This window comes from Papaver somniferum, chromosome 7 (genome assembly GCF_003573695.1).
Source record: "Papaver somniferum cultivar HN1 chromosome 7, ASM357369v1, whole genome shotgun sequence".
Taxonomy (NCBI): domain Eukaryota; kingdom Viridiplantae; phylum Streptophyta; class Magnoliopsida; order Ranunculales; family Papaveraceae; genus Papaver; species Papaver somniferum.
The window spans coordinates 235158383-235169331 of NC_039364.1; the positions used below are offsets into that span (position 1 = coordinate 235158383).

Sequence of the window (10949 nt, forward strand, 5' to 3'; positions counted from 1 at the left end):
TTGTTTTGAACTTGCTATATTCGGAGGATAATTGTTTTGTAAAGTCCCGAATGTACGATGGCCCAAAAATCAGAATTTGGGAAAAACTTATACATTTCAAATTTTGAAATTGAAATAATCGGAAGTATATAACATTATATTGTCTTCCGAATAAATACTGGCCCCAAAATGGGATTTTTCCTATATCAGAAATTTTGAGATTTTTTCAATATATATATATATATATATATTCGGTAGTGAGTGTACTTCTGAATACTGTGTGTCTACTTAAATATATTCGAGAGCCAAAAAATTCATTAAACTACCGATTATTACCAGTTTGTATCCAGGAAGATATGACCAACAATATTCGGCCGATAACCATCAAATATTTCTCCCGAATGCTGTCGATGTTCTTGAGAAATGAAGAACATGACTACATTCAGAAGTAAAGGAGCATGAATATCGCCCGAATCTGGATAAATAACCGAAAACCCTAGAATTATTTTTTCTCGATTCGTCGAATTAAAGCGAAATAAACCCCAAAAATGATAGATTCTTACCTAATTGGGGCCATTTGACTTTGAAGTGGAATTTTTTTTTTTCTTCCACAATCGGAAGATAATATGAAACTTGAAGAAGAAGAGTTGAAATGAGTAGAATTGTTTTTGATTTGGTTTTTATACAGTTTTACCAGAAGGGCATTTATGTAACTTCAATATCATATAGGGTACCCCTTAACTAGAGATTTTGGCTAGGTATAAATTGATGGCCCCTAAATCCTTTGGGGTGGCCCCTAAAAACGCCGGGTTATTTTGGGCCTAAAGTACAAGTAGCATAAGGAAACCATCGACCCAATTCATAACCAGCAATAAAAGAGTAAAGACATCCTCCTCCTGTTCAGCAGAACTCTCCGGCGAACGAAAATCCCTCTCTAGTTCAAATCAACTGGTGAATCATTTCTCTTCTTCTTCTTCTTGTAAGTACTGATTTTTGACTCGTCATTTTTAGTTTTGGTTTTTTCTGGTGTCACTGAATAAGAAATTGATCTCTTGAAAGAATAGGGATAATTCTGATTTTGTGGTTTTTAAGGGTTTCGATGGGGAAGATCAACAGGAAGAGGAAACGGCAGGACGAAAACCAGAAAAACATCCCAGACGTACACTCCTCTCTCTCTATTTGTTTCTTCGATTTTGAATTTTTTTTTTCTCTCTTTTCAATTTAGGGTTTTATTGAAAAATTCTGTACTCTTACTAAGATGGGTTGGTATTGTTATTTTAATTGTCATTCCTGTAGGAATCAATTCCACCTGCTCCATATGTTATTGTAGTTCATGGACCTCCCAAGGTAAGTAATTACTTAGTAGTGATTGGGATTAGTGTTTTTACCTGACGGAAATTCGGATTTGAGTTTTAAAGCCAAAAATGGAACCGATGTGTAGGTTGGGAAATCCTTGTTGATTAAGTCTCTAGTACAGCATTATACCTACCATGAACTTACTGATGATGACACCCGACGCCCCATTCGAATCGCCGTCAAATCAGGTATACATTCTTACTATTTTTATTAATTAGTTAGACAACAGTTTCACAGACACTAGTTGTGCCTTTTTGTTATTAGGTGAACAATATAGACGAATACAGTTTGTGGAGTGTCCTAATAACGTCAATGGCATGATTGATGCTGCAAAGTATGCTGATGCAGTCATATTCGTCATCGACGTGAGTTATGGGTTTGAAATGGTATGGTGCACTTTATGCTTTTGTGATTGATAGACAAGTTTAGGACTTACAAGCTTCTGTCCTATATCATATTTTCATTGTGTTTCTTTGAAGTATGTTCAACTTTTAAACAAGCTACCTATTGACCAATATTTTTGCCTTACTGCAATGTTCTTTTGTTGTTTTCAGGAAACACTCGAGTTTGTTAGCCTTTTAAAAGTTCATGGCATGCCCAAGGTTATTGGGGTGTTTACACATCTTGACTGCTTTTTAAATAAAGATGTAAAGATTGAAAAAATGCGAACAGCGCGTTTCGAAAAACTTTTTAGGAATGAAATACATGAAGAAGCACACATATTCTGCCTATCTGCTCCAGATGAAGATAAAAAGATGTAAGTATATTTTGATGAACATATCTAACTATCTTTATAAAGTTCTTATGCCCAACACCCCTAGCATTTTGTTTATAAATTCCAACGGACTCCCGAAAATGGTAAGTACAACATGATTTCTTACTCAGCTTGTTTGTGGTTAGCAGATACCAGGTGCTTGATGTTTCCAAACTTGCAAGCTTCATATTGGGTATGGAATTCCATCCTATATCATGGCGAGCTGCACATCCTTATGTGCTGGTGGATCGTTTTGAAGATGTCACTGCTACAGAAAGCTCGCACATGGCTGCAGCTTGTGAAAGAGACATAATTTTTCATGGTTATCTCCGGGGTTGTGATATCAAGAATAAAGGAACTAAGGTACTTCTATTGGCTACATTAACTGATGACAAACTTGCTTTTATTTCCAACACTGAACATGGGTTGTAATATTTAGATAAAATAATGTGACACCATCTATGTTATCAAGAAGAAAACTGCCTTCTGTCTTCTTCTTCCCTTTCGTCTGTTCTATTATTTCATGCTATATTGAACTAAGTTGGTGAAAGTGTTCAATTTAGAGGGCTGGCAAAGCTGTTGTTGTCTGGGACGTGTGTCCGTCCTGAATACCAGTGTAGATAGGTCTCCCTATGTGGAAATCTTTGAGAATGAACTCTCGTTCTCAAACAACTATTTTATTTATGAGAGCACACCTGATCAAGCTGCTATAACATGCTCTACGGTGTCCTTGTTTTCCTTCATATTTTCCTAACTTGTGCAAATTTGTTAATTGAGAAGGATAGTGAAAATACAATATTAAGTACACATTTTTAGGTAATAAAGCTTGTGAACTTTTGGATAGGTCTCATTAACGGAAGAATTGGAAAAAAAACGTCACAGATTGAAAGTAGAAAATGACCCTTGTGATATTTAGGTATTAGTTGTTCCGTTCTATTCCCTTGGTTATTTGATATTTTTCCACAAGTTGTATTTGCATTTGGTTGCATCAGTATATGGACTAAGTTAGGGGTGTCACATCAGGTGCATATCGCCGGCATCGGTGATTTCCCTTTAGCTGGGACAGGCATAGCGGAACATCGCCTAGTACCACATATTAATGATCTGAAGGTACCAACTGCAGATATTTTAGTTTTACTCTCTTTGCTTCAGATAAACAGTTCGTCATATCTATCTTCTAGACTATAGAAAGGTGATAGTGTATTCTCATATTTTTTTGGTGGGAATAAATACTTTGATTCGGATGCAGATTGATGACGAAACTCACACGAAGAAAGAGATTCTTAGAGTAGGGTCTTATCTAAAGTTTAAGATCTGCGATGTTCCTTCTGAGATTGTTAAGAATCGTGATCCTTGGCAGCCTATTCTTGTTGGAGGTATCAGCGATAGAGAACAAAAAGTCGGACTTGTCTCGGTTAGTATGCTTTCTCTAAGTTTTAATTTACTACTGGACATGAATCCCTTTCATAGTACTCGTCCCTGTTATTAAATATCTTTGTTTCTTTTATTTGTGCGTTCTGTAAAAGGAAAGAGAGTGTATGTGCGTACATAAATATTTGAACATTCGAGTATAGTTCATTTGTTGGACATTTTCGCTGTCAATTCTATTCTAGACTCAGCTGAATTCTCAGTTCTCTTACACTGCCTGTATCATCTTGTGGTCTGTGTTTCTTTTCCAGGCGAGATTTGAGAGACACAGTTTGCATATAAAATCATTGAGGACAAATGATGATATCATTGTTTCAGTTGGTTGGAGAAGGTACCTTACGAAACTTATCTATGACCCGAAAGACTTGAGTCTCGATTCCACTCCTGAAGACCAGCCCTGTTCTGCAAGTTTTTTGGGCCATTTCGCAACTCGTAGATCTGGAGTTGTTGCTCTACAGAGTCTGGCAGATAGCAAGGTCTGATGCATTTTATGTTCTGTTTTTTTATATATTTCCTTCGTAATGAGGTTATTCAGTTAAAATCTTGATTTATATAGTGGTATATTTGCTCAGTAGCTTGCATATTAATCCACAGGCAGCTTTTCGTATTTTAGCAACCGGTAAAATACTTGCTTTTAAGGGTTTCCATATACCAAGGACGATAGTGAGTGAACATATGACAGCCCCGGAACCGCGCGATCGTGTTTGGACAGCCGACACGGTTATCTCCTAATCTTGATTTAGATGATTTAAGCAAAATTTCAGCCCTTTGTATCTGATTATTTGTTGTTTGAGGCAGGAGGAAAGCGAGAAAAGTCGAGCACATGTGGTGTGGGGTTCTCGGGAAAGAATGATAGCAGACGAGGATATGAGACAAAAGATGTCAGAGGTTTTAGAGGATAAGCTCAAGCTTACTTGTCAGAAGCGGAAGACGGATGAACCACGACGCGCTGTGATCATCCTCGAACGCATGTATTTTGGTAACCGGGCAGAATTTCTTGAGGCGTATCAGGTAAGAAGTTGGGGATATTTGCTGTTTTAGATGTTTTCTGTCTAGCTTATTGCTGCTATAATGCTTGCTTGGTTTACAGAGAAAGAAGGAGGAGGATATTCGTAATAATATACCTCGTGGGATGCCTACTAGATTTTTCCAGACAAAAACAGGGAGCACTGCTGTTGCCAATTAAGAGATTGTGGATGATAGAGTTGATTAAGGAGGACCGGGAAGGAAGAATATGGAGCGAATATTAGTTGTGAAGGACTACTATTATTGCGTTTGTTAGTTCCTGTGGTTCTCTTTATTAAAATTGGTCTGTGAATCTGGCATTAGAATATCTGTATTTTGTTACCCGTTGGTTAGTGAATGGCATGTTTTGTTGTGTTTTTAATCTGGATTAGCTTCATTAGGGAAGACAAATCCTGTTTAGACAGAATGTTATTTATCTTTTTTTTTTAATTTTAAAATAGACACGGGAGAGGGACAATACATATTGTTTTTTTTTTATATTAGAATAAAGAAAACGGCCGACAACTGCTAGCTCCTTTCGTTTTTATAGTTTCAATGTTATTAGGAAATATTTAAGCCTATATAAGGTATATAGTAGCATTGTGGAATTCTACATCCAGCCTTATACTTGCGGAAGTTATTGCTCTGCTTATCCAAGTTTTTGATTTCACGTTACAGTAGAAATTTTTTAAATTAAAACTCTTTAAATTAATTATCTTTTTAAAATAATAATATTTAATGATCCCAATTAGACTTGCACAAGCTAAAATTTAACCCCGCTAAATTAATAAATTTAATTTAAAGAGTTTCTACTGTAATTTTATTGGATCTTTGATCCAACTTATATGCGTTTTTGTTACGTTAAATGGAGAAAATCAACAAGAAGAGGAAACGGCAGGCTAACAACCAGAAGAACATATCAAACGTATATACTGCTCTCTCCCTCTTTGCTTCTTCGATTTAGATTTTTTTTTCCCTTTCTTTTTAGGGTCTAAATTTCCTAGTATTATGGATTGGTATAATTATAAATTATTGTCCTTTCTTCTTGCAGTATAAGAAGAAAGAGCCAATTACTCCACCTGCTCCTTATGTTATTGTTGTTCATGGACCTCCCAAGGTAAGTAATTAATTAGTAGTGATTGAGATTAGTGTTTTTACCGGATGGAAATTCCGACTTGAATTTTAAGGCCTAAAAATGGGATCGACTTTGTAGGTTGGGAAATCCTTGTTGATCAAATCTCTAGTAAAGCATTATACCAACCATAATCTTACCGATGACACCACCCCAGGCCCCATTACGATCGTCGTCGGCTCAGGTATATTTTCTTTTCTTACTTATTCTATTAACTAGACCACATCTGTCTGTCGTATTAGTTTCACAGACAGACTCATCGTGCCTTTTGTTTTTAGGCGAAGAACAAAGACGGATACAGTTTGTGGAGTGTCCTAACAATGTCAATGGCATGATTGATGCTGCAAAGTATGCCGACGCAATCATACTGCTCATCGACGTGAGTTATGGGTTTGAAATGGTATGTTACACTTTCACTTTTGTGATTTATCGTATTTTAATTGTGTTCCTTCTATGTATGTTCACAAGCTAGCTATTAACCAATAAGTTTGCCTTACTGGAATATGCCACTGTTGATCTCAGGAAACACTCGAGTTTGTTAACCTTTTAAAAGTTCACGGCATGCCCAAGCTTATTGGGGTGTTTACACATCTTGACTGCTTTCTAAATAAAGATGTAAAGATTGAAGAAATGCGAACAGCGCGTTTCAAAAAACTTTTTAGGAATGAAATACATGAAGAAGCACAAATATTCTGCTTATCTGCTCCAGATGAAGATGAAAAGATGTAAGTATATTTGGATCAACATATCTAACTAGCTTCCTAAAGTTAGTCTGTTTTTTGATTGAATCCGACGGAGTTGCGGAAACAGTAAAAGGAAGATGAAAGGAATGTACATCATGATTTCTTATCCAGCTTGTTTGTGGTTAACAGGTATCAGGAGATTGATATTTCCAAACTGGCAAGCTTCATATTGGGTATGGAATTCCATCCTATGTCATGGCGAGCTGCAAATCCTTATGTGCTGGTAGATTGTTTTGAAGATGTCACTCCTACAGAAAGATTGCACTTGGATAAAAACTGCGGTAGAGACATAGTTTTGTATGGTTATCTCCGGGGTTGTGAGATCAAGAAAAAAGAAACTGAGGTACTACTTCTATTACATTAACTGATGACGATCTTGCTTTTATTTTTAGGTGATAAAGTTTGTGAACTTTTTTAATATAGGGCTCATCAACGTACGGAATAATCGGAACAAAAAAAAAAGTCACTTATTTACTTCCATTTTGTTCCATCGGTATACAGACTAACTTAGTGGTACTGTTACCTCAGGTGCATATTGCCGGCGTCGGTGACTTCCCTTTGGCTGGCGTGGCAAGTGTAGCTGAACCTCGCCCATTACCGCATATTGACGATCCAAAGGTACCAACTGCAGATATTTTAGTTTTGACTCTCTTTGGTTGAGATAAACAGTTCTTCATATCTATCTTCTAGACTATAGAAAGGTGGTATTCTGATATTTGGTGGGAACAATTATTTCGTTTCTGATGCAGATTGATATACCCGAACATCTTGATGAGGAAACTCACATGAAGAAAGAGATTATCAGAGTAGGGGCTTATCTAAAGTTTAAGATCTGCGATGTTCCTTGTGAGATGGTTAATAATCGTGATCCATGTCATCCTACTCTCGTTGGAGGTATCAGCCATGCAGAAAAAACTGACGGACGTATCTTGGTCAGTATATCCTTCTCTAATTGGTAAAAGGGAAGAGAGTTTATGTGCATACTTAAATATTTTGTTAGCGATGTTCATACATTTTTTGTTTTCCAGGCGAGATTTGAGAGACACAGTTTGCATATGAAATCATTGAGGACAAATGATCCTATTATTGTTTCAGTTGGATGGAGAAGGTATGTGACGATACCTATCTATGCCACAGAAGACTTGCATGAAACTCTCGAATTCACCCCTGAAGACAAGCCGTGTTGTGCAACGTTTTGGGGCCCTTTTGAAACTCCTGGAACTGGAGTTGTTGCTGTACAGAGTCTGGCAGATAGCAAGGCAGCTTTTCGCATTTCAGCGACCGGTGCAGTGCTCGGTTTTACCAATGCCCCATATTGTGACATCAACGAGGATCATAGCTTATTCAACCCATTAATGACATCCCCGGAACCAAGCGACCGTGTTTGGACAGACGACACGGTTAGCTCCTAATCTTGACTGAGATAATTTAAGCTGCTAATTTTCACATTTAGCTGTTCATATCTAACTCTTTGTTGTTTCGCGGCAGAAGGAAAGCGAGAAAAGTAAAGCACATGTGGTGTGGGGTTCTCGGGAAAGAAAGATAGCAGACGAGGATCTGAGAAAAAAGATGTCAACGATACTAGAGGATAAGCTCAAGCTTACTTGTCAGAAGCGGAAGACGGATGAACCACGGCGTGCTGTGATAATTCTCGAACGTATGCATTTTGGTAACATGGCGGAGTTTCTTGAGGCGTACCAGGTAACAAGTTGAGGATATTTATTGTTTTAGTTGTTGATGGTTTGATGGTGTCTAACATCTGATTTAGTATGATTTACAGAAAAAGAAGGAGCAGGATATTCGTAACAATATAACTCGTGGGATGCCTACTAGATTTTTCGAGAGAAAGACAGGGAATATAGCTGTTGCCAATTGAGGACCAGGAAGGAAGAAAGAAAGAAAGAAATATGGAGGGAACATTGCTGTTGCGAACTAGTTTAAAATTGGCCTGTGGATCTGGCATTAAAATCTGTATTTAAGCGATCCCTTTGCTTACTTGCCACAAATGGGTTTAAAGTTTAGCATGGTTTAACCACAATCAAGTTCTATATTTTGATTTGAAATGCAATCAATAATACTATATCTACTTTGCACTTTTTAATATTTTTGATTTTTTGTATCCAAATTGGAATTTTGAAGGTTAAGGCCAAGCACCATGATTTAGAAAACAATCCATATGAAGACTCTATTGCCGTGTAAGTCAAAAGCGTTGACCTTGGCCAAACAAAAACTCAGCGTCCGTTTTTTCACTTATAAACTCTGGAAGAAGAAAAAAACTCGGGTTTGGCACTTATAAACGACCCGACCGCTTGTAAGACGGGTCGATCATGTTATCACACCCGCCTTTGGCGTGTACCCGTCCTCACCGCTACGTTGTTCCATGTAATAACAAGGATCCCATTAGTTTTCGTACCTTTGCCAATTTTATTGACAAAAAGGGGGAGAATTAATGTGTAGTTCACACTACAAATACATATGGTTTTTGGATCATTATGTAAGGGGGGAGTGATTTCCATGTGAGATGGAGTATTGACTAAGGGTAAGCGATACATACCACCATAGTATTGGTGTCGAAGTTGTGATACAATTGAACTTTGATGCTGTGTAATAATACTATGACACTGTGTAACAATGATTGAGATCTCTTGTTTTCTCATTCTTATGGCTACGGATTTTCAACAACGATGATGCTAAACTTACAACCTTTGGAATCGTTGGAGTACTTGGAAATGACGAAGATTTTGAGTAATGTTGAAGAACCAAGGATATCATACATGTGGAAGAGAGGCTGCAAAGTTTATTTATTTTTTATTCCATATGTATTGATAGTTTTGTCACTAAAATTAACAAACTGGGAGATTGTTAGAGCACTGCTCGGTCGAACTCGCAAGCGTTGATATCTCAAGCTTGTTTGTCAAGTTTAGTTTCCAAAACTATAAGTCTTGATTTCTATTCTACTTATAGCTAAGTCTCTGACTAAGATATAAAGTGTAGTTGAGCTCTAGACTCCACGGCGTTCGTCATACAAAGACGAAGAACTACTCAAGGAACTGGTGGAACTTTATCGACTAAAAGGTATGTGGATACTTGAACTTATATATCACTCAAAAGTCTATCTACTTTATCTCCTATCTTGAGACAAAAGTCGATTGTTATATAGACTTCGATTATACACATTTTCTCTTTCGAGCCGAGTTTATCTCGCTTATCTATTTCTCGAAATATGTATCGGTAAGCTTTCTCTTTGGCCAAGTTCATCTTTACAAGTGACAGAAGTCATGTTGATTATTTCAACATCTTGAAAATCGCTTTGATGAAGAATAGTGTGTGAGTAACCTCTATTTAACATCCTTTAAGAATGTTTAAATGATTGAAATGAGAGTTTAGAACATATAACCTTGAATAGATATAAACATTTCATGTGAACTCATGCTTGTGTAAGTTCATAATCCTTGAACCAAAGTATGCGTATTTTGCTGCTCGGGATAACCGGAACTAAAGTATGCATACCTGTACGCGTACTTTCGGAGGTTCACGTCCCGTGAATTTCTGCTAGAGTTTGTGAATTGAAAAAAAACTTAATCCGGGTACTTAAGTATGCGTACCGATATGCATACTTGAGTGGGTTATTTTTTAAAAACGCTTTATTCGTGAACTTAAACTTGTATGCTTCTATGAGATCTAAGCAACTGAACAACTCTCTAGCTAGTTCTTTTGAGTCATTTGAACTAGTTATGGTGAAGATGAATATGTTTTATATGAAAGTGCTCATATGGATAAACATTTGGTTAACTACTGTTGAACCAACTAGGTATACACGTTTAGGTACGGTTACACAAACCTAAATGAACGTGCATTTCATTTGTGTATAACAAGCTAAGTTCGATCTAACGGTTGAAAGATATTAGCTTGAATCTAATCAGGTTTTCATCTGACGATGAATATTGAATGCTTTGTTACCAAGGTAACTTAGATTGCAAACCCTGATTTGGAAGACTATATAAAGGAGAACTCTAGCAACTGGGAAACCTAATCCCCAACACCTCCTGTGTGATATTAGTTGTATAAGCTATAGTCGATTCTCCTTTAACTTTAGGTTTCTATCGAGACCTTGTAGGTTAACGACTTGAAGACTTCATTGGGATTGCGAAGCCAGACCCAACTATTTTCTCTGTAGTTGCGTGATCTGATCTTGTTGTTTCAATCGTGATTGAGTGCAATCGTAAGATTGGCTTGGGATTAATTTCTTCGATAGTCAAGATAGCCTTCAAACAAAGCTCAACTTGGGTTTACAAAAATTTCAGACACCAGCTTTTACAAAGCCCAGAGAATTAAATGGGAGAATACAATGAAGGCTAACATTGGGCATACCAAAAAAATTTTGGGCATCCTCCACTATTTTCAAAAGGGGGTGTTAAATAACAAAATGAGAAAGCCCCTTAACCAAATTTTTTTATAATGACAAATCTTCCCCTTTATGTATTAGTGTTAATAATATGGATTAGTGATTAAAATTTTGGTTTAGTGATTAAGATAATTATGAGTGATTATA

At 36.9% G+C, this 10949-nt stretch overlaps 2 protein-coding genes and 1 long non-coding RNA gene across 5 annotated transcripts; all 3 read left to right on the forward strand.

Annotated features, from left to right (window-relative positions):
* The first annotated feature begins 814 nt into the window (after positions 1 to 814).
* LOC113299898 (ribosome biogenesis protein BMS1 homolog) lies at positions 815 to 5000 on the forward strand. Of its 3 annotated transcripts, none has more exons than XM_026548992.1 (13): positions 815 to 958; positions 1072 to 1138; positions 1276 to 1326; positions 1421 to 1523; positions 1600 to 1721; positions 1890 to 2092; positions 2239 to 2452; positions 3113 to 3199; positions 3339 to 3503; positions 3751 to 3993; positions 4112 to 4237; positions 4316 to 4528; positions 4608 to 5000. In XM_026548992.1, the coding sequence occupies exons 2-13, from the start codon at positions 1079 to 1081 to the stop codon at positions 4701 to 4703; spliced, it is 1683 nt and encodes a 560-aa protein (XP_026404777.1). In that variant the 5' UTR covers positions 815 to 958; positions 1072 to 1078; the 3' UTR covers positions 4704 to 5000. The 3 variants fall into 3 exon arrangements, with proteins under 3 accessions (XP_026404777.1, XP_026404779.1, XP_026404778.1); XM_026548993.1 differs by having other exon boundaries at positions 819 to 958; positions 3769 to 3993; XM_026548994.1 differs by lacking the exon at positions 3113 to 3199.
* Positions 5001 to 5594: 594 nt separating this feature from the next.
* On the forward strand, positions 5595 to 5996 carry LOC113293870. Its single transcript, XR_003332632.1, has 3 exons — positions 5595 to 5639; positions 5736 to 5838; positions 5933 to 5996. It is a non-coding gene; the product is annotated as an uncharacterized LOC113293870 (long non-coding RNA).
* A 543-nt stretch (positions 5997 to 6539) lies between these two features.
* On the forward strand, positions 6540 to 8401 carry LOC113293517 (ribosome biogenesis protein bms1-like). The gene is made up of 6 exons (XM_026542132.1): positions 6540 to 6740; positions 6926 to 7015; positions 7147 to 7329; positions 7426 to 7797; positions 7886 to 8098; positions 8178 to 8401. Exons 1-6 carry the CDS (start codon positions 6573 to 6575, stop codon positions 8271 to 8273), a joined length of 1122 nt encoding a protein of 373 aa, XP_026397917.1. The 5' UTR covers positions 6540 to 6572; the 3' UTR covers positions 8274 to 8401.
* Positions 8402 to 10949: the final 2548 nt, after the last annotated feature.

Bases quoted from the DNA above. Each gene is read 5' to 3' on its own strand.
- LOC113299898 (XM_026548992.1), top strand. From the start codon at position 1,079: ATGGGGAAGATCAACAGGAAGAGGAAACGGCAGGACGAAAACCAGAAA. The intron at 1,327-1,420 runs GTAAGTAATTAC...ACCGATGTGTAG, and splicing joins TAGTTCATGGACCTCCCAAG to GTTGGGAAATCCTTGTTGAT. The intron at 1,722-1,889 runs GTATGGTGCACT...TGTTGTTTTCAG, and splicing joins TGAGTTATGGGTTTGAAATG to GAAACACTCGAGTTTGTTAG.
- LOC113293517 (XM_026542132.1), top strand. From the start codon at position 6,573: ATGGAATTCCATCCTATGTCATGGCGAGCTGCAAATCCTTATGTGCTG. The intron at 6,741-6,925 runs GTACTACTTCTA...CTGTTACCTCAG, and splicing joins TCAAGAAAAAAGAAACTGAG to GTGCATATTGCCGGCGTCGG. The intron at 7,016-7,146 runs GTACCAACTGCA...TTTCTGATGCAG, and splicing joins CGCATATTGACGATCCAAAG to ATTGATATACCCGAACATCT.